Here is a 23,133-nt window from a genome sequence, read left to right as displayed (position 1 = left end):
CAAGGAAGACATTAACTAATCAAATACAAGTCCCAATTTCTATAAAAATCTTAAAAGAAAACTACATAAAAGACCACTACCCTTGCATTGACTGAAAGCCAACAGTTCTGCGCAAGTTACAGTTAAAAATTACAAGGCATGTTAAAAATAGAAAAAATAAAATTGACTCAGCAGAGTGAAGATTTCTTAAGTAACCCTCTCAGATTCTCTTCATTAAGCCTGTTTGGGAAGACTCACCGATAACAGCATTTAAATCAAACCTGAAGGCATCCTTCTTTCCTCTTGCTTTCTAGAACCATTCATCCTGCATTAACTCTATGAAATGGCCATTAGCAAGCTTTACTGTGTTCCAGCTTCTTTAGTTTCAATCGATTTTTTTTTGTTTCCACTTTGCACTACTCTGTTGTTGATATCTGGTCCTTTCTGTGGTCTTCCTAGCATCTGCCGATACTGCAGTCTTCTTTCTGCTTGTGCTATAATTTTAAATGTTATGCATAATTGTGTCAGATCAGAAAAATAAATCCATTCAACCATTGGTTTCTAGGTTTACCCATTTTTGCTTGACACCCATACCAATTTTCTTCTCATGCATTTTAAAGCTTTGAGAATAATCTTAGCTTGTTCTTTTCAGTTTATTTAATAGCGCAGCCATACAAATTCCACACCCAGCTTCTTGATCTTAACCTCTTCAACTGCCATCATAGATGCACCTTTCCACCCTGGAATTCTCTATCATTTGATTCACCAAATGTTTCTTCTCAACACACGATTTATTGTTAGCAAGCCATTCTTAACTGTACTACATTTGTCTCCTTTTAAGAGAAACTCTGCATATCCAACCAGTCACTTTCATGTCACACCCTTGTAGCTTTTGTCTTCTACCTTCATCAACCTATGTTTCAATCCCAAAAGCCATAAAATACATCAGAATGCTTTACAGAAAACACAAGTTTACTTCTTTATGAAAATAAACAATTACCAATAAACTCTTAAAGTGAAACTCAAAGCATTTCTTTGTATGGTTATATTAAGTAACAACAGACTTTTTACTGGATTAGAAAATAAATGTACACGGGGTAGAACTAGCTGCATTTAATTCAACTTTGAACTTTAAAATCCCAATAAGGCTGTCTTTTCTAAACTTTTTTTGCTTTTATTTTTATGTAACACCCACCTATTTCTGTTAAGCGGTGCATGTGAATAAGGCTATGGTGGCTTGGAAAATGGACTGTCTGGCTGGCACACCACAGTTTGTGAGGATCAAAGACTGTGTCTCTGATATGGATGTGAAGAAGAAATGTAATTAACAGGAAGAAATTCTCTGATGGTTTTGTACAAATAAGGTGTACTGACAAGGGGGATAAGACAGAGGAGTCATGGAGAGAACTTAGCTTCTTGGTGCAGAAAGTACTGTCAGCAACTTATCTTCAGCAAAAACAAGTACCTATTTATTGATTTTCCCCATAGCAAAGAGCCTCTATGTTCAGTCACTATGCAGGGAATGGATGTGGAGATATTGCATTATGACAAGTACTTGGGAGTCCACTTTCCTGACAAGTTAGGCTGGTCTTTTAACACAGAGTAATAATAGGAAAAAGGGAAGAGAAAACTCTTTCTTTTGAGACTGTGCACCTTCAATGTAGATAGTGATATCCTTTACTCGTTCTATAACTATGTGAAGGTCAGTGTGCTTTTCTACACTGTGGAGTGCTGGGCCAAGAGAGGCCCACCAAATCAACAAGCTGATTAAAAAAGGCAGGCTCAGTTACAGGATACACTCTTGACCCCTGGGGGTAGTACAGGAGGAAAGAATGAAGACAAAACTGAGTGTCATTATGAACAAAGCTGTACATCCCATCTCTGACACACTAACACCGAAGACTTTTAGCCAACAAATTATTCTGGAGCAGTGCATCAAGAAATGCTACTAGGGCTCCATTAAACCAAAAGCAATACACTTGCATAATGCCTCACTGTGACTGCAACTGCCCAATCAGAAGTTATTCTCTTTTCTTTTAGTCATTCTGATGTGTTTTGGAAAGGGGTTTGTTGCTTGTCATAATAATAAAAAGCCACATTTTCCCCTAAACAAAAACACGCTATTTAACCTTATTATTTAATATTCTGTCATAACAACTGATGTTTATTCCTGTGACCCGTCTCTGGATAAGCAAGATTGGAAAATTAATGGAAGTTCCCTCAATGTACTTTATTAAACTCTTTGAGCATCAAAATACAGTAATTGTATAGAAAACACACAATAAAGCTATTATTGCAATACAGTATCTAACTGACAAGCTATATATTGTTACCCTATACATAATAACATTATAAAACCCAGTTAATCCAGTGTGGTCTAGTGGATAAAGCTGTACCCTGCAGTTGTGGGTTCATATCCCACTACTGACACTATGTGACCATAAGCAAGTCACCTCACCATGCCTATAAGCAACCAATTTTATCTTAAATGTTCTAAATTACCCTGAATTAAAAAAAGGCAGTGTGGCTATAGGTTGGGGTTCAAAACCCATTACTGACACTGTGTGATCATGTGGGAGTCACTTCACCTGCCTGTGCTCTGACTGGAAAAACCAAAAAAATATAACCATATATCAAATGTTGTAGGTTTCCTTGGATAAAGGTGTCAGTTAAATAGTAAACAACTTTCACATTTGTGCAGGAAGTGTGGTGTAATGGTTAAGGCTTTGGACTGAAAACCCCGAGTTTATGTCAAATGGTAAGGCATCACAAATAACACCACCCTAGCAGCATTGGGAGCAATGGAAAAAAAACAGCTATTAACAACTAAATAGCATTAATAAACTAACTCGTGAGTGTACTGAAATAAACTGATGTTATAAAACACTGATGCTTTTCTCCTACATAAAAAAAATCAAAAGACACCATCTTACAACAAAACAAATCACATTTTTGTTAATTTGCTGAACATGCTTATTCCAAAATAAAGGGTCCTACCTCACTTCTTAAAAACATTATGCAAGAATATAAACCTTTACCACTAGTTTAAAAGAAAACTAAACATTTCTCCCCAATACTAAAGATGGGAGTGTGTCTGCTTGCCATCGCAGGTATTATTGTAAAGATTGTAGCCCTGCAATTTCATATCTCTTGGAGTACTAGGGTTTTGTACCGTGTTAGCCATTATGACTGTAGTGAGAAGTCAAGCAAAATGACACCTTTAATTGGCTAACTAAAAAGATTACAATATGCAAGCTTTCAAAGTAACTCAGGAACCTTTTTCAAGTAAGATGTAATACAGAAACTGGAGTTCCCTGTGCTTATATAGACACTAGGACAGATACAACATTGGAAAACCTTTTAAGTGAGACATCTTAAATGTAAAAAAAAAAAAAATTAATAGACCTCTCCTCTAAGATTCATTTAACAAGAGAAGAGAACAATGCATATATAGTCTCTCAGCTAAGAAGCATTGGAATCATCGGACGGAAAGATTCTCTCCTCAAATTGGCCAGCCAGCACAGACTGGGTGGCCACTTGGCAGAGATCTCCAGGACTGTGACTTAACATTTTAATCTGTCTTTCATTTTCAACTGGCCATAGTTCACCAATTGATTAATGCACAGATATCGTTAAGTTTCCATTTATGTTTAATCAGTTTCCACCTCGTTCTCTGTGTATTTTAACAATTCTGCATTTGTATGTTTACCAGTTCGGTATTCAGTGATTAGTATCAACTATTCTTGTATTTTGACTTAGAACTGTTCACAGCGCTCTAAGCCAGCACTGAGTGAAGAGAGCTATACAAAAATTAAGTTGAATTCTATTGTATATTTCAGATATAATTGAAATTAAGGTCTGTGATACAAAATTAACCTCCGTTTTCTTGATAGTCCAAAAACATACACGCTTGCCTCACTACACAAGCCGTTTAAAATCAAGACTGCTTTTATTAGTAAGGTTGCCATGCTCTAGTATACATGTATTTCGAAGAACCATAAAAAATTCAATCCTCGCCTAGAACGGGATAAATAAATAAAGATATCTATAAAAATGAAGGTAGTGTGCTTTTTTATCTTCAAGAGTTCTATAAGCATAAACACTGGAAACAGTCCAGTTTTATACAGAATGCAAATACAATTAACACACAAATATCCAAAGCAGTAGAGTGCGAAACAAAAGTACAGAACAACAATGTAGGCTTCATGTTTAAACTGTGCAAAAAGGTCACCAACCTTGAAATATCCCCATAAATGGTGTGAAGTGAACGCCAAATGACACCGATATTTAAAGATCTCTGTCTAATCTGTTAACGTTACTTTATTCTTTCCAATAGAACGGTACGGGTTAGTTCACATTTCCCTTCTCATCGGCCACCGGCAAAAGTGACACGAATGCACGTGACGCTTGAGTTGCCGTGTTAGTGTTAGAAACAAACAGATAACTGTCACCATCATCAAACCTGTTAACAGCATACAATCCATTGCGATAACTGGGGTCTGCAATTGAAAACACCCATTCGCACGTAGTGAGGGGCACACACGAGACACAAGTGCATCTAACCTGTACTGCCAGCCTTTCGAGCCGCCTCTCCCAGCGCTCCTGTTCTGCCCGTAGAGTTCGAGTCTTCCTTCACTTTCTGACACGCGCATGGTTGCGGTTTCCGCTTGCATTACTCTTCTCAAATCCAGCAAAACAGAAAAAAAACAACAACAAAAGTATAAAACTGGGGCGAGTACGCTTTAAAAAAAAAAAAAACTGCCCCCAATGAAAACGAAAAAGAGGTGGTGGGTCAAACAGAGGTGCTGAACAAGCGCGCCCCTCCAACACCCCCACAGACTCCCCGGCCTGTCGTCTTCTAGGCCGCGGCGTTCAACGGGTGCAGAAGCGCACACCTAAATTACATCGACACATCCTCCGCGGCACCACGGCTTCATTCCGTGCCTCCCTGCGTGGACATACCGAAATTACTGTTGGCTCGAGTCACCCTCTGAACTGGGAAAAGCAGCGACGCCGTTGTACGGTGAAGTGCAAGCGAGCGAATCACGTGGGTAGCGGTCACGCGCTAAGTAAACACTTCCTGGGTCAACTCGTGAAAGGCGCGGCGGCGCCATGGCAGTGAGTGGCATTGATGGCTTCTTGCAGTGTTGCTTTGTAGTTATGCTTTATTTTAAAAGAGTTAGTGCAGATGCTGCGTTAGCGCTGCATTTGAAAAGGAGAAATAATGTTTAAGGGTATAACCACTCTGGAAAGTAGGGAAAGTTAAAGACGTGACGTTTCGATTGTATAGCCTTCATCAGGTGTGCAACTGAAAAGGAAAGAACCAGTCACATATATAGAAGGGCAAGGAGGCAACAAATCCACAGTAGATAGCAAAGGGAAAGGTAAGAGTAGGTGTGAAAAAGCTGCATGTAGAGAAAATGGAGAGATTAAAAAGTTTATCCGTCATTGAGATCTGCAGAAATAAGTAATCCCAGACTGAGCCCACAGAGATTTGCCGTACCTGTGAAACAGATGGTACTTGACAGTGACCAGAAGTGGAATGTAAAAAAACAGGAAAAGGGGCAAAAACATGCAATAAATCAAAACGAAGGACAAACTCAGAATGACAACAAAGGATGGTATGCAGGAGGTTTGACTTACAAAGAAATTTCTGAAACACGATTTGAAGAGTTTTATCTGCTGTTTGGATATAGAAGGATTGCCATAGAAGACATTTTACAGCTGTGACTATGAAATCAGAGTTATGACATTAAAGGATGCGACCATTAATGATGTGCAATGAACGAACAAACAGACTAATTCTTGGTCTCAGAACAAACATACTGGTTCGATGACATTAAAGAATTAATCTTTTTGAGGCATGCACAGTGTATGCTGTGTTTTATATAGCATTCTGTGACAGTCTGGAGCTATCATCTTAATTTCACTTAAATGGCTGCTGTCGTCGGGAAATAGCTATCGGTAAACTGTTTCAGCAAAACGGTCATGACAACAACTAGCCAATGACTGACATGGTAGATGATACCAAGCACCTCCCATTGATTGGTTCACTCTGACTGTGTGACTATTACCATCACAGTATACAGACTGAATAAACTAGTATGCCCCCAACTGAACTGGAGAACCATTGCAAGTTTGTTCATGAACAGCAGACAAGAGATTTGCAGTACAGTACACTGAACTAGTTCACCGAAAGAATCAGTTCATGTACTGAACTGTGGAATGAACTGCAATTGACTCGCAGTACAGTATACTAAACTACAACAACAACAACATTTATTTATATAGCACATTTTCATACAAAAAGTAGCTCAAAGTGCTTTACATAATGAAGAAATGAAAAATAAAAGACAAAATAAATTAAAATAAGACAGCATTAGTTAACATAGAAAAGGAGTAAGGTCCGATGGCCATGGTGGACAGAAAAAACAAAAAAAAAAACCTCCAGAAAGCTGGAGAAAAAATAAAATCTGCAGGGGTTCCAGGCCACGAGACCTCCCAATCCCCTCTGGGCATTCTACCTAACATAAATGAAATGGTCCTCTTTGTAGTTAGGGTTCTCACGGAGTCACTTGATGCTGATGGTCATACAGACTTCTGGCTTTTAATCCATCCATCATTGTTGGAACATCATGGTGCTTTGAGTAGATGGTGGTGGCTTGGACACCGGAAAAGGAAACAGAAGAGAGAGTGGGGGTTAGTACAGATTTTAGAGCCACCATGAATAGTTATTATAATGAATTGGATATACAGAGTATCAGGATTTAAATTACAGTGAAGTTATGAGAAGGCCATGTTAAAGTAATGTGTTTTCAGCAGTTTTTTAAAGTGCTCCACTCTATTAGCCTGGCAAATTCCTACTGGCAGGCTATTCCAGATTTTAGGTGCATAACAGCAGAAGGCCGCCTCACCACTTCTTTTAAGTTTTGCTCTTGGAATTCTAAGGAGACACTCGGTTGTGGATCTGAGGTTGCGATTTGGAATATAAGACGTCAGACATTCCGATATATAAGATGGGGCGAGATTATTTAAGGCTTTATAAACCATAAGCAGAATTTTAAAGTCAATCTTGAATGACACAGGTAACCAGTGTAGTGACATCAAAACTGGAGAGATGTGCTCGGATTTTCTTTTCCTGGTAAGGATTCTAGCAGCTGCATTCTGCACTAGTTGCAAACGATTTATGTCTTTTTTGGGTAGTCCTGAGAGGAGTGCGTTACAGTAATCTAGTCGACTGAAAACAAACGTGTGAACTAATTTCTCCGCATCTTTCAGTGATATAAGAGGTTTAACTTTTGCTATGTTTCTTAAGTGAAAAAATGCTGTCCTAGTGATCTGATTAATATGCGATTTAAAATGTAGATTACAGTCAACAGTTACCCCTAAGCTTTTTACCTCCTTTTTGACTTTTAATCCTAATGCATCCAGTTTATTTCTAATAGCCTCATTGTATCCATTATTGCCAATCACTAAGATTTCAGTTTTCTCTTTATTTAATTTGAGAAAGTTACAATTCATCCATTCTGAGATACAAGTTAGACAGTGTGTTAGTGAATCAAGAGAATCTGGGTCATCAGGTGCAATTGATAAATAAAGCTGTGTGTCATCAGCATAGCTGTGGTAGCTCACGTTGTGCCCTGAGATAATCTGACCTAATGGAAGCATGTAGATTGAGAAGAGCAGCGGACCCAGGATAGAGCTTTGTGGAACACCATATAGGATATCATGTTATCAAACTAGTTCACTGAAAGAATCAGTTCGTGTACTGAACTGCAGACAAGGGACTCGCAGTATATTGAATCGCAGCTCAGTTTCTTGACGATATATGTATTGTATCAGAAAGGACGGGAGATTAATCCAAAACTGAAAATAATTTTGTTTAGTCATATTTCAATATTCACATAGTTTTATCGTAATGTGTGCAGTATTCTAAGGTTCTATTTGTAAGATTGATTTTTTTCTATTTATTGTTGAAATGTTATTTGTTGCTGCGGTGGGTTGGCACCCTGCCCAGGGTTAGTTCCTGCCTTGTGCCCTGTGTTGGCTGGGATTGGCTCCAGCAGACCCCCGTGACCCTGTGTTCGGATTCAGCGGGTTGGAAAATGGATGGATGGATGTTATTTGTTGTAAAAATTCAATAGAGCATTATTATTATTATCATGTGTAAATTAATTATTTTGTTGCTTGCTTTTTGTATTGTTTGTATTGTTTGGTGGTTAAAGTTGTTACCCTGTTATGATACGATTCTAGATTTTAAACTAGAAGATACCTTGTTGTTTTTGAAGTGAACAAATCAATGATTCAGAGATTCGAATCATTTTGGTGAACTGAACGAAATGAGTCAAATCCATCCATCCATTATCCAACCCGCTATATCCTAACTACAGGGTCACGGGGGTCTGCTGGAGCCAATCCCAGCCAACACAGGACGCAAGGCAGGAAACAAACCCAGGGCAGGGCGCCAGCCCACCGCAGGGCGCACACACCCCCACACCAAGCACACACTAGGGACAATTTAGGATTGCCAGTGCACCTAACCTGCATGTCTTTGGACTGTGGGAGGAAACCCACGCAGACACAGGGAGAACATGCAAACTCCACGCAGGGAGGACCCTGGAAGCGAACCCAGTTCTCCTTACTGCGAGGCAGCAGCTCTACCACTGTGCCGCCCATGAATCAAATCACTAAAAAGAATTGTTTTGTACATCATTAATGCCCATGACAACTACATTTTCCCTAATGACAGGAGCCCAAAATAATGGTCAGAACAGCCCACAAACAATAAATGATTCTAAATATAGACACACAGATAATTCCTAACAACAATGATCTTCACATCTTCTGTTATTCTTTGAAAAAGTGTCTTCAAAGTCATGTGAAAGAACACAAACAGAGAGATCTGTGTGGTTATGATCAAGGGATGTGAGGTGTTTTGAAACAGGCTTTGCAAGGTCTTTAATTTTAATAGTTCAAAAGTGCTCCCTTAAACACTCTGCTGGCCATCTCTGTATTTCACCTGTGCAGATGGCTGGACATGTCCTACAAGAAATGCAGTAGATAAGATTAATAGACTGGCCAGAGGCCCATTATTTAATATTGAATTTACCAGAGGGACCAGATACAATGGTATTATTGGTGTCATATATAAAAGTGACACAGTGGCAGCCATTACAGCTCAAAATGTCTGAGGAGCAATATGGCTCTTCTCCTTCTCCGCTTTGGACGTAAACGTTTGTGTAGGTTAGGTGGTGGATGGAAGGAGATCAGTGGAAAGTTAGAAAAAAAAAAGCTCACATGGAAGAATCAGTTTGCAACATGGGGAAATTTTGTTTGATGACCTGTGTGAGAGATAAGAGTGTTAAAATAAGTGGAACTGATGGAGTAAGAGTGCCAACAGGATATGAGTTTCATTATTGGTGTTCCTCTAAGGGTGTGTGATGTGTGTTCCCCCAGTCAGGGATTGTTCCTGCCTTGTGTCCTGTGCCTGATGGTATAGACTCCAGCTTCTCCGTGCCCCTGCTGTGGTTTAAATGGGTATAGAACATGGGTGACTGGATGGGTTCCTTTTAGAGCGGATGTTATGAAATCTACTCCTGGATTGAGTGAGGGCTCTGTCCACAACGTGAGAAGAGTATCCGCTGTCAATGAAGAAATTCCTCATTCTGAATGCTTCCTTAAAGGAATCAACCTATTCACTGCAGAGGTGATGGAGTCTATAGAACTGTGAAAGAGGCAGAGAGTTTTTAGCATGTCAGGGATGGAAGGCAATGTAGAGAATGTAACTGTCCGAGTCAGTTGACTGGTAATAGACTGAGATTTCAACACCCAGCAAAGCAAAATAATAGAAAGGCCGCTATTTAAAAATGGTAGAGTTGTGGTGGAAACATCAACTACTGTATAAACCTGAGAGATAGATGGTATAAGGGACAGCCAGGATGCCCACGAGAAGGGAAGGATGGGGGAAGACAACTACGCTTAGTCACTGCCTCCCCCAAGTCACTAGATGGGGATGTTCCTACAGCATAGCAGTGCCCCGGATACCCGCAGGGCACTATGGGATTTGGAGTTCGGCTTCACAGCCCTCTTGGGCACTGTGGGTGCCACCAGGAGACGGTGCAGGAAGACCTGGGGAGTCGTGCTTCCCTCATAGCCCGGAAGTACTAGTGAGGACGGAAATCCAGAAATTCTTCCTGGCTGAAGAAAACGCAAGTTCTCTATCTGACCCGAAAGTGCTGGCAAGCGAGCCACAGTCAGTTGGAGGTGGACAAAGCTTGCTGGGTTCACAGCAGTCCTTTATATAGTGTCCGACCTGGAAGTGCTTCTGTTCTTCTGTCCATGTTACTTGAGCTGCTGGCTGTCCCTTACAATGGAAACTAGTAAAATCATTAATAAATTCCTGTAGTTCCAGGAGAAAGAGGTGGCACCAACACAGTCGTCAATATATCTTTTGTACAGATTTGGTACAAAGCCTAGGTAGTACGAAAAGAAACCCATTTCTACCCAGCCAACAAAGCTGGTGGTACAGCAGGTCCCGTTCTAGTACCCATTGTAACCTGCTTTAGTTTAATGCCTTAAATTTACAATGAATACAGACAAATTTGACAACCTTAGTGTTAAGAATATACCGTGAACTATCTTAACAGTATTGTTAAAGTTAGCAGTAAAATTATTGGTTTGTAGCAGACCTCTGTCATTGAGCCATATCACAAAAAGGCCAGAAAGAAGGCCAACTGGATTCTTTCCCACAGTAGCCATCACATATGGAGGATTATTTGTGCAAAATTTTGCTGCTGATTGGTCATTTGATTAGATTCAGTTTTGGCATGAGTAATGAGTGGTTTTGAATCGAATTGCAATACACTTGGAGAAGCCACTAAGCAAAATGCAGTAGTTTGCTCTTCTATTACTTAAGACATGCGATATATATGGACAAGAATTACAAAGAAATAGTCTTTTCATAATGACAGGAAAATTGCATGTCATAGTGAAAACTAATCGATCAGGGTCAAAATGTTACCAGTATGACGTTTCTCTGCATAACCCCCCTACCCTTCCCCTCCTAGGCACCAAAGACGGTACCTCTGTACATAACATCAAAGTTAACTGTGGCACCCTGGCAAAAGACACACAGCTATGCCTGCTGCTTCCAAGTACTGTATATACCACATGCACTTCAGAACAGGTCATCCACCTGAAGCTAAACATGTTCAGGCCCGGCTGGTACTTGGATTGTAGACCATCTTCGAAAAGCTTGTGTTGCTGCTAGAAGAGGTGTTGGACAGGGCCATCTTACCGTAGGGACACAATGGGCACTGGCCAGGGGCCCCAGGAGCATAGCAGCCCACAATGTTTCTGATTTCTATGTATGTTTCTGTTTTGCTATCAAAAGAGGGGCCCCAGTGCACTACTTTGCCCCAGGGGCCTATGATGCGGTTAAGACGGCCCTTGGACATGTATAGGCACAACAGAGAGTTGTGGTCTGAATGTGGATCCCAATGTCCCAGTGCAGTGACAGGGACACTGTGCTGTGAAAATGACACCATCCTTGGGAAGAGATGAAAAACAAAAGTCCTGACTGTCTTTGGTCATAAGGATCCCTAGGTATCTTTCATAAAAAGTAGGGTGGTCCCCAATGTCCAAGCTAAATTGTCCATCAAGGCCTAGTCATTCTAGCCCCCTAATCATACCCTGTCTCTAATTGTCACTCTCTCTTTGTCTCCCCTTCACCACCTAATAGTTCATATGTGGTGAGCATACGGTTGCATAAATGGCTGCCATCGCAACATCCAGGTGGGTATTGATGCTTGCAGTGCCTCACCCCTCCCTATGTAAAGTGTTTTGAGCGTCTTGGAAAGAACTATATAAATGTATTGTCTTCTTCTTCTTAATAATAAAATAATAATACATTGTATTTATATAGCACTCTTCCCATTCTTCTTTTACTACTATCTTCTGTGAGGAAGCATCAAAAGAATAGAATTAGTCCATCAGTCATTATCTAACCCGCTTTGTTCTGAACAGCGTTGCAAGGGGTGCTGGAGCCTATCCCAGCTAGCACAGGATGCAAGGCAAGAATAAACCCTGAAAAGTCATTTGAAGGGCAGAATGCAATCAGAGAAGAGCATATGATCATCCAGGTTGGTAGTACACATTTGTGGAGGTTGAAGTGGCTCCCCACACTATATGTAAAGCACGCTGAGTAGTGAGAAAAGCGCTATGTAAATGTAAAGAATTATTATTATAGTGTATCTCTTCAGCCCTGAGCCTACTCCTTGGAGCTCTAAGTAGGCAGAGTTAACTCTAATGGGCGTTCCAAGTGGGTGGGGTTTACTCCAATGGGCGCCAATAGAGTCTAGCAGCAGACCTCCAAAGCTCCGTCTTATTAAAAAACTCCTTAGATTTGAGCTGTTGGGAGGAGTATCTGACTCCGATAATACCAAGTACCGCCGAGTAAGTTAACTCCACCTAGTTGGAGCTCCAGGGTGGAGGCTGTGGGCTGCTACTCCGCGCTCCTCCTTTGCACCTGGTAAAAGGGGCGGGGCCAAACCTTTACGGACAAGGTGGAAGGCGGGAGCTGCCCTGACGCTCTCCTCATGTTTAAGGAAGTGTGCGCAGATGTTGCAAGTTTGACAGAAGAAAGAAAGGGGCGTCTGTAAAACTGTTAGTGGAGCAGAATTTATTATTGGAAGCCTCCCTATTTGCACAGGCACTCCACCCTTTCGTTTGGGGTGCGGTACTTTGTTTTCGTTTACAAGCGGAAAAAGGAAAATAAAGAAAGAAAAAAAGGAGAAAACGTCCATCCTTAATCATGCCTGGAAAGAAAGTTTGCATCGTCGGCTCAGGAAACTGGTGAGCTTGAATTAAAAAAATAAAACTCAAGAGAGTTGCTATATTGTAGTGGGGAATGACAGGGAGATACACCGCCAAGGGTCAGTGGCATTTAGCTTCACGTTTAAATCGGTGAGGCAAAGCTACAATGGCGAAGACTCGGGACAAACCCCGTGGTCGCTGTGCAAGTGCCAACATTTGGGAGGATCGGCATATTTCAGTGCGCGTGTCCCGTTCAGCGTGATCCGAGTCACATGCCCGCTTGGAAATTGCGTGACTCGTCTGAATTCTTCGATTAGGCGCGGCGGGCACTCAGCGTGTCTCTGTCCCCTCATGCCCAAACAGCCCTTTGGCTGGAACGAGCGCCTCGGAGGCTCGAGGCGGCGAAATCGCGTGAGTGCCATGCCGTGCCACAAAGGCATTCACGAACTTAGGAATGTAAACGACAATTTGTGCACGGCATGTGCGATGTGCAAAACTAGTGCTCACTAACCGAGTTTTCCAGTGTTTACTGAGAGTGTTAATTCAAATTTCAGATGGATTGTTTAAACGAACAATCATCGCTGATTTATCGGGTTATCAATCCATCGGCACTTCAGTGCAGTAACTGAACCGCTGTATTGTGACATGCGCCTCTATGAATAACGTATTATTATAATTATTTGTACTGCACATGAAGTTGATTTTTCATTTGGGTAGCGTGCATTTCATGAGAGCAAGCTCCGTCGTTTTTAGTGTGGTTGGATTTTATTTTTCCTTCGTTACGTTTTCGTAATCTCCTAGAAATGTGGGTAACACTTGAGCTTAAGTACTGCAAAACTACACCCGTTACTCGTTTACCCATTTAACTAAGGATTAATTTTGTCTGCATTACATTTTTAAACCATCAATAAATAGTTATGCATCTCTGTGGCATATTAAGGGCCTTTGATACGCTGAATGTGAAGGATTCTCAGCAGGGGTGGATCTACTGTTTGCAGGTGATACCAAGATAGGTGGCTTTTCAAATACATTTGAATCCATTAAATCATCACAGAAGGACATGGACAGCATACAGGCTTGAGCAGATTTGTGGCAGATGAAATTTAATGTCAGTAAAGTAAAGTATTACACTCGTATCTATCTATCTATCTATCTATCTATCTATCTATCTATCTATCTATCTATCTATCTATGAGAAGGATTTAGGAGTCGTAGTGGACTATCAACTGCCAGACAGTGTTCAGAAGTCATAAAGAAGGCAAGCAGGATGTTAGGTTATATAGCGTCTTGCTGTGAGGAGTACAAGTCCAAGAAGGTTACACTCAAGCTTTCTAACACACTGGTGAGGCCTTGTCTGGAGTACTGTGTGCAGTTTTGGTCTCCAGGCTACAAAAAGGACATAGCAGTGCTAGAAAAAGGCCAGAGAAGAGCGACAAGACTGATTCAGGACTACAGGGGATGAGTTATTAGGAAAGACTAAAGGATTTAGGAGTCATAGTGGACTTGTCACTATCAACTACCAGACAGTGTTCTGAAGCCATGAAGAAGGCAAACAGAATGTCAGGTCATATAGCGCCATGATATGTGGAGTACAATTCCAAGGAGGTTCTGCGCAAGCTTTATAACATACTGGTGAGGCCTCATCTGGAGTATTGGGTGCAGTTTTGGTCTCCAGGCTACAAAAAAGGAAATATTGGCCCTAGAAAAAGTCCAGAGAAGAGCGACTAGGCTGATTCCAGGGCTACAGGGGATGAATTATTAAGAAAGATTAAAAGAGCTGAGCCTTTTCAGTTTAAGCAAAATAAGTTTAAGTGACATGATTGAAGCGTTTAAAATTATGAAGGGAATTAGTCCAGTGGACTTTAAAATGAGTTCATCAAGAACACGGGGACACTGTTGGAAACTTGTGAAGGGTAAATTTCGCACAAACATTAAGAAGACACTTGGAATAAGTGACCAGGTAGTGTGGTAGACAGTAGGATTTTAGGAACTTTCAAAACTCGACTTGATGGGTTTTTTTTTAGAATTAAGTGGGTAGGACTGGCGAGTTTTGTGGGCCTGTTCTTGTCTGGATTGTTCTAATGTACTATTAAATTAATGAAGCTTAAACATCAGGGACCCTAATTCTGGAGGTTGCCCCAGAAGTGACTTTAGTGCACATTGCTTAAAAATGTAAAATGTCTACTTTATGAGGAGTTTTAAAAAATAATAATATAGTATAACTAAGGGGGTTCGCCCCCTGCTCACTTCGCTCACCAACCCCCCCTTGCCTGTGCTACGCAGCAGCCATGTCACGTCTCTGAACGCACCCCAAGGAGACGGGGTCGCTCCTCCGAAACCCCCTCTTAAATGGTGATACAATGAGAAACAAATATATTTTTTTTTACCTCCTCTTTGCTCGATCAGCTGCTGGATTGTTGCTGCTGTATCTCACGCGGCGCTTCAAACATTTAAAAGCCTGTACAGCAGCTGTCCTGCTCTTTGTTTTTTATTTCCGGCCCCGGGAGTGGTTAAATCTCTTGGCACAAAGTCTTGTGTCACGGGACGTGAGTTCTTGATATTTTTTAGTTTATAATTTAAAAATGGAATAAGATTCTGAAAATCTAACAACATCACATTAAAGTTCGATAAATTCTGAAAAGAATGATATCAAACATATATATGTAGGTTTTAAAATAAGCCTGATTTAAAAGTGACAAAAAAGTGACATAAAATCGTTGCACTTTTAGGCTTAGGATTTTATATATAGAGAGTAGATTCAGTACAGCGATTTAAATCAAAATCTGAGGTGTAGTGGTTCAGCTATTAAAAAAGATCTGCCGTGGAACAACCCCATTGAAGAAGATAACAGTGGTTACCCAGTCCTCGTTGCTGGTTGTAAAGGGGCCCCCATAACAGTTCAGACTTCAGGGCCCCAGAAATGTAGGCTCGCTACTAATTCCCAGGTCTAATACTGATGTATGTCATATCAAGAGAGGCAAATATATAAAACTATGTTTGTCCCCGGGAGAAATTTGGCTTTTTATAGAAGGACTTTAAATAAATAAATACCGTAGATCGATAGATAAATACCTACTATCTAAACACACCAGAATAAACAAAAATGATTAATTTAAAAAGAAAGAAAAGAAAAACTTCTGACTTAGCAGTCCCAGTGAGGCGCTATACAGGCATATTATAAAGGCAGCCCCCCAATCGTATTTCTTGACACACTTCTGCTGAATAATTCGTTGGCTGAAAGTTCTCCGTGTTTGTGTGTCACAGAAAGGGTGTGCAGCGTTGTTCATAATGGCACTCAGTTTTGTTTTCATTCTCTCCTCCTCTCCTACCTCCAGGGGGTCCAGAGTTTGTCCCATTAACTGAGCCTGCCCTTTTAATTAGTTTGTTGATTCGGTGGGCCTCTCCCATTCAGTTGCAGATTTAGGTTCCCCGGGGTAAGGAGCAACAAATTTAAGAATGCGTTTATTCTGAGAGCTATACACATTTTGAATTTTGCTACTTGTAGGGATACTGTTGAATTCTGAAGTATTATTGTTCACCAAAAGTCAGAATTTCCAAGTTGGAATTTTCAACTGGAATGCCCTCTTAAGTTGGATTTCCAACTCAGAAACCCAGGGCTGGTTAAGTCTGACTTCAGATCATGACGTCAATTGAAAATGGCGACAAACTCAGCCCACTTTAGTCAAAGCTAGAGTTCTATACTGTTTATTAGCACTTCTGACATTGTTTTTGTGCCTCAATAAATCAGTCATACAAACAGTACAGTCCATCTCTTATGTGTGGGGATGTTGCTACTGTGTTTTAGATATGGAAAATACTGTCTAATGCAGGGGTCCCCAACTCCGGTCCTGGAGGGGGCTGGAGGCTTTCATTCTTACCCAGCGGTTCCCAAACTCAGCCCTGGGAACACCCTGTGGCTGCAGGTTTGTGTTCCAACCAACGTCTGTTTTTCATTGGACTCTGAGCCTAATTAAGTGAGTCATTATTTCCTAGTTTTTGTGTTTTATAGTCAATGTAGAAATTACAAACTAAGTTTGGTACATTTTTATTAAAATGTAATAAGCAGTTATATGGGGAATATGTAGGTTTTTTAAGTCGTTAACATTATTTTCAACCTAATTTTCATTCTGCTTTTCCAGGTGTTCTGGTTCTTTAATTGATTATTTACTAATTAGCGCATCTGACAGTGAAGTCGTTGCTGCTTTCATCATCCTGGGTGTTAATTGTCACTATTAGGGTTAAATGAAGGGAGAAAACTACACAGGAAAAAGGGAAAATAATAGGAAAGCAACAAAAGAGAGTTAATCATTTATAGCTTTAGAACAAAATAGAAATATTTTGAAATGTCTAAGAAGTGTAAAAACCATACTGTTGTGTTTTTCTGAATACAGAATAAGAGAAGAGTAAAAAAGACCAGCTAATTCAATGTTATTGATTATTATCACTGATTGTGAATATGGTTGGAACAAAAACCTGCAGCCAAAGTGGGTCCTCAGGAAAGAGTTGGGAACCACTGATTCTAACCCTTTTCTTAATTAGTGACCTGTTTTTGCTGCTAATTAACTCCTTTTGAATTCATTTTCATTGACTTGCTCTTGAAGACTCAGACCCCTTAATTGTTTCTTTTTTCTTAATTAGTAGCCAAACAAAAATGAGATACAAAATTAATCAAAACAACTGGTGACCAAAATACAATATCTGAAAATAAACAAAGATGAAGGTCTCAGGAATGTTGATCTGCTCAGGTCCCCAGTGCTCTTAGAAAAGAGAAAATCAACAATTTCAGAAATTCCTGCTAATGAACCACGAGAGCAGCAACAAGTCACGGAATTTAAGAACGGGATTAATTAACAAGACTCGGCGCCTAATTAAGTAACTGGTTAGAGTGAAATTGGTTGGAGTTTGAGGCCCTGACTTAGTTGGTCTTCTGTTGGTTCACTCACTTCACATTTCATTTCTGTTTGGGTGCTGTTTAAGGAAAGAAATGAAGCAACTCAGAGGAACGATGAAGAAATTCAGGGGAACAAATCTTTAAAGAAACAAGTCAATTAAAATGAATCCAAAAGAAGTTAATTAGCTGGAAAAACGGGTCACTAATTAAGAAAAGGGTTAGAATGAAAACCTGCTGCCACTGGGGCTCTCCAGGACTAGAGTTGGGGACCCTTGCTGTAATGCGTTGTTATCTGTGTATATAATACGCTACCATGGCTGTTCATTTGCCTGTCCAGGATTTTAAATCACCTTGTAGCTCACAAACCGTTTGACTTATTGACTTGAAATTTGGTACACATACGTTACGTGACGTCTACTATCCACTTTCAGGGTGAGGATTGACCTCTGAGGTTATTCCTCTTTTTATTTTTATTTTATTTTATTGTAGAATCAGCTCTCAGCAGCGGCCAGCAGGGCAGCTGTGTGGCGCATGCGTATGGGCGCTGTTCTCATTCCCTACCACCTTCGCCGTCACTTCCCCTACCCCTTCATATCTTAAATCATTCTTGAGGCAGACTGAAGACTTAAGTGCCAGCTTAAGTGAAAATTAAAAAAAAACGTACAAAGTAACTGCAACACAAACACTGACTTAATCAGTTTAAATGCGAAAAGATGCCGATGGAAGAAGAGAAGAAGCAGGCCGCTAGGGTGGAGAAACGAAGAGCTGCCCAGGAAGCAGCAAACGCATCAACCTATGAGCAAACGAATGATAAACGTACAGAGAAAGAGGTTGAAGACTAGGAATGCTCAAGTCAAGTGTAGTCGCCGTTACTGGTCTTTATATATAATACACAACCGTGGCTGTTCATTTGTCTGTCCAGTATTTTAAATCACCTGTAGCTTGCAAACTGTTTGACTTATTGACCTGAAATTTGGTACTCGTATACTATGTGACGTCTACTATCTGCTTTCGGGGGTGATGACTGACCTCCAAGGCTATTCCTCTTTTTATGTTTATTTTATTGTAGAATCAACCAGCAGGGTGGCCGTGTGGCGCATGCGTACAGGCACCATTCTCATCCCTGCCACCTTCGCCGTCACATCCCCTTCCTCTTCATATCTTAAATCATTCTTGAGGCAGATTGGAGATTTAAGTGCCAGCTTAAGTGAAAAATTTAAAAAAAACGTTCTAAGTAACTGCAACACAAACACCGACTTAATCAGTTTAAATGTGAAAAGATGCCGACAAAAGAAGAGAAGAAGCGGGCCGCTAGGGTGGAGAAACGAAGAGCTGCTCAGGAAGCAGCAAGCGCATCAACCTCTGAGCACACGAATGCTAAACGTACAGAGAAAGAGGATGAGAACGAGGAACGCTCAAGTCAAGTGTATTCGTGCAGTGCGCCGTTACTGGTCTACTATATTTTCGGATTTAGCAAGGACAACAAATGTTTTCATGGACTGTCCATATTCGTTTTCTGAATGTTTTACTGGCACCCATTCAGCTCGGGTGTGACGTCATTCCCAGCTCTCTGACAAATTAAATGGAATGCAGCATAAATAGCAAAACTAATATGCTCACAAAAGTTGCTTTTCTTTGAACATCGACTAACCTGTATAGTGACACATCTGACGCACCAAAGCACTGATGACCGTAACCACATAACTTACAGGAGCCACGTTTCATTACAGCCATCGGCATGTCATGGCAACAGGGAAATGAGAAATGAGCAGTTAAGGCAAACAGTTAAACAAGTGAACCTAATTACAACAATAGTACCTAAACTCAATTGTTACCGAAGAGAGAATATGCAAACTCCAGAAGCTAGAAATTGCCGTATTTAAAGCCATTTGCTAAATGAGTTAATGTAAATATACTAAAGTGCCTGTGCCCTCCTGACTGGAGCAAAGTGCAGAACATGTGTGCTTGTTCAGCAGGATACCATGGGTGTGATTTTCTTATTATTTGCCAATTGATATGAGCATAGAATTTAAATCTGAGATAGTGGAAGGACGCCAGAGAATTGCGACATCTGAATAGGTAATGAGATCTCAGTTTCACAAATGACATGTTGTGACTTTGGAACCCTTTCACTGCCTTTTATCTCCAAAGATAATGTAGGCAGCAATGAAATTCAATCCATATTCAGTATGTTACTGTTGGTCTGTGTATTTAATAAGTTTTCCACCCATATACACTACTTGTCAAAAGTTTAAGAACACCTCGGTTTTTTCAGTTTTTAAGGAAATTCAAGCAGTTTTATCTCGAATTCTGACATGGCCAGGAGGTAGGTTTTGGCTCAATGTCTTGCTGTAGGATGAACCCAACACCTATTAGACGCAGACCAGAAGGTATTGCGTGGTGCTTCAAAATACGGTGGTAACCCTTTTGATTCAGAGTGCAAGTCGCCAACTCTGCCTCCAGTTAAAGAACCCGAGACCATCACACGTCCTCCTCCTCCAGGTTTGACAGTTGGTGTCACACACTGAGGTACCATCCTGACACCAACTCGACGGCGTACAAACACCCTGCATCAGCGGCGAGTCGAAGATTTCAAATTTGGATTCATCGGTCCATAAGAGTTTCATCCAGTCTGCAGTCGTCCACAGCTTATTTTTCTAGGTCCTATTGTGTCCTTTAAGGAATGGCTTTCTTCCTGTCACTCGCCCTGTCAAACCTGCACCACAAAGTCTCCTCTTCACAGTCCAAACTGACACTCACTTTTGTCGCCCTGCACTGTTAAGCTATTGTGATGTGAGGCGCCTGTGACCACGCAAGCTGGTGACCCCTCAGAAACTCGTCTTCTGATTGGCTGGTGACTTTGGAAGGAACTCTGGTAGGAAGAGATCTGGCTGAGTCAGTTTCCAGTTGCCTTTGGTTTGTGTAGGACACCATTGGACTCACCGACACTTTGATTTTTTTTTTTGCAAGTTCTCTAAATGAAAGGCCTCCACTTCTAAGGGTAGTAATGCTCTGTCTCATTTCATTTGTAAAATTGCTGTATTCCTGCCATTATCTCTCTAATATTGCCCAAGTCGTACTTCGGAGGGTGTAGTAACACAGTCTGCTCCAACTGTGCTATAAGGCACACAGAGGGTTTGTAAGTAATCAACAGAGGTTGGGACACCTGTGCAAATTGTTTGCTTGAACTTGCAAGGCTTCATTTACTTTAATTGCTGCAGGCTGTAACCTATTAGTTGTTCCCTGAAGAAGGCCTGACCGACTCAAACAGAGGCTGGCTTTCTTCCTGCCACTGACCCTGTCAGGCCCACAGGACAAAGTCTTCTCTTTACAGTCTAAACTGACACTCGCTTTTGTCACCCTGCACTGTTGAGCTGTTGTGATGTGATGCACCTGTGACCACACAAGCTGGTGACCCTCAGAAACCCGTCTTCTGAATGGCTGGTGATTTTGCCTCTACCAGATTCTCGTCCTATCAGAGTTTCTTCCATTTTCCAGTTGCCTTTGGAATGTGTAGGACACCTCTGGACTCACCGACACTTTGATTTGTTTTTCAAGTTCTCTAAATGAAAGGCCTACACTTCTAAGGGTAATAATGCTCTGTCTCATTTCATTTGTTAATTGCCGTTTTCTTGCCATTGTCACTGTAATATTGTCCAAGTCGTACTTCAGAGGGTGTAGTAACACAGTCTGCTCCATCTCTGCTATAAGGCACACAGAGGGTTTGTAAGTAATCAACAGAAGTTGGGACACCTGTGCAAATTGTTTGCTTGAACTTGCAAGGGCTTCATTTACTTTAATTGCTGCAGGCTGTAACCTATTAGTTGTTCCCTGAAGAAGGCCTGACCGACTCGAATGGAGGCTGGCTTTCTTCCTGCCACTCACCCTGTCAGACCCACAGCACAAAGTCTCCTCTTCACAGTCCAAACCGACACTCACTTTTGTCACCCTGCACTGTTAAGCTGTGATGCGCCTGTGATCACACAAGCTAGTGACCATCAGAAACTCATCTTCTGATTGGTTGGTGACTTTGACTTGGCCAGATCTCTTCCTATCAGAGTTTCTTCCAGTCTCCAATTGCCTTTGGATTGTGTAGGACACCACTAGACTCACTGATATTTAGATTTTTTTGCTGTTTCTCTAAATGAAAGGCCTACACTTCTAAGGGTAATAATTCTCTGCCTTATTTCATTTGTTAGTTGCTGTTTTCTTGCCATTATCACCGGAATACTGTCCAGTTCGTACTTCAGAGGGTGTAGTAACACAGTCTGCTCCAACGACACACAGAGAGATTTTGAAGTAATCAACAGAATTTGGGACATCTGTGCAAATTGTGTGCTTCAACTTGCAAGGCTTCATTTACTTTAATGGCTGCAGAAACTGTGTAGCTGTTCCCTGAAGAAGGCCCATTTGTAATATTGTGAAATTTCCTTTTTTGTTGCTTTGCGTCCTCCTCCACCATAATGTGTCGTCTATGGGGGAGGAGCGAAAGCTTTAGATTTCTCAAAAATTTCGATCTCCAGTTTTCAACAGATCTCGATGTTTTAGGGTCCCCTGATACCGAAAACATCAATATCTCGATGATGGGTGTGTGTCTGTGTGTCACAGTTTCTTGAGGATGGTCTGGAGCTAAAATGGCTGGATGGAAAAAACACCAAACTCGAAACTTAAGCCTGTTATGAGATGATGATGTGCTGATTAGTTTTTGAGCCAAATCGTGCAAGAGAAAGTGGCACTCGAGAGGAACCCTCAGATACCGGAATTCTGCAATTAATGATGAATTCTTCTCATCATTTGCTATCGTAACGACCCAGTTTATGATGAGAAAGATCAATATTGGAGCAGTAAACAATTACTTAAATGTTATAGAATAGTTCTGGTAACTTGGTTCCTAGGGTGCAAAGTCTTCTGACACTGATGTCTGAATTTTTTAGTTTTTGCTAAGCTAAACTTTAAATTTAAACCACTGGCAGTTTACTTATTACTTTTTTGTAATTTTAGGTCAGTCATTGCATTTCAAGTGAATACATTTGAAGAAAAACTTGAAAAACTGAGGTGTTGTAAAACTTTTCACTGGTAGTGTATATAACCTGTTTATGAAATGTTATTTTATATACAGTGCCCTCCATAGCGTTTAGGACAAAGACACACTACAGATCCCAGCATGCCCTGCGACTGTCCGTGTATTTATCCTAACCCAGGGATACTGCCATCTAGTGGATCTGAAGAGAACATAGCCACATCCCTTTGGCTCCCCCCTTTCCTCCTGGCAGAGTAAATATCCCTGCTTCATCCCAGCCAGGATATCAATAAACTCTTTATATTGTTAGCATCTTCTGCCAACCTCCTGGAGAGAACATGAGATGTCCTGTTTTTTAATTCACCATGGTCACTTGGTCAGGTAATGGACTACCCCCTCATCCTGAATGAGGTTCTGTCCCTCGCACAAT

The 23,133-nt window shown here is 40.9% G+C and overlaps 2 protein-coding genes across 3 annotated transcripts in view; one reads left to right on the top strand and one right to left on the bottom strand.

Annotated features, from left to right (window-relative positions):
* The window catches only part of osbpl11 (oxysterol binding protein-like 11), a 49,460-nt gene extending 44,412 nt beyond the window's left edge, over positions 1–5,048 (bottom strand). Inside the window, exons 1-2 of one of the 2 annotated variants that reach the window (XM_028807986.2) lie at positions 4,942–5,026; positions 4,543–4,656 (exon numbers count right to left, since the gene is read on the bottom strand). In XM_028807986.2, the coding sequence (XP_028663819.1) occupies positions 4,543–4,652 (110 nt within the window). In that variant the 5' untranslated portion in view covers positions 4,653–4,656; positions 4,942–5,026. Of the gene's footprint in view, positions 1–4,542; positions 4,657–4,941 lie in introns of both variants that reach the window. The other variant, XM_028807987.2, reaches the window with a different exon arrangement.
* A 7,527-nt stretch (positions 5,049–12,575) lies between these two features.
* LOC114656382 (glycerol-3-phosphate dehydrogenase 1-like protein) overlaps positions 12,576–23,133 on the top strand; it is a 34,002-nt gene continuing 23,444 nt past the window's right edge. The window contains exon 1 of the mRNA XM_028807985.2: positions 12,576–12,831. Within this exon, the coding sequence (XP_028663818.1) occupies positions 12,791–12,831 (41 nt within the window). The 5' untranslated portion in view covers positions 12,576–12,790. The remainder of the gene's footprint in view (positions 12,832–23,133) is intronic.

The sequence above is a fragment of the Erpetoichthys calabaricus genome, chromosome 8 (genome assembly GCF_900747795.2).
Source record: "Erpetoichthys calabaricus chromosome 8, fErpCal1.3, whole genome shotgun sequence".
Classification (NCBI taxonomy): Eukaryota; Metazoa; Chordata; class Cladistia; order Polypteriformes; family Polypteridae; genus Erpetoichthys; species Erpetoichthys calabaricus.
This window is presented reverse-complemented; position numbering and strand designations above follow the sequence as displayed.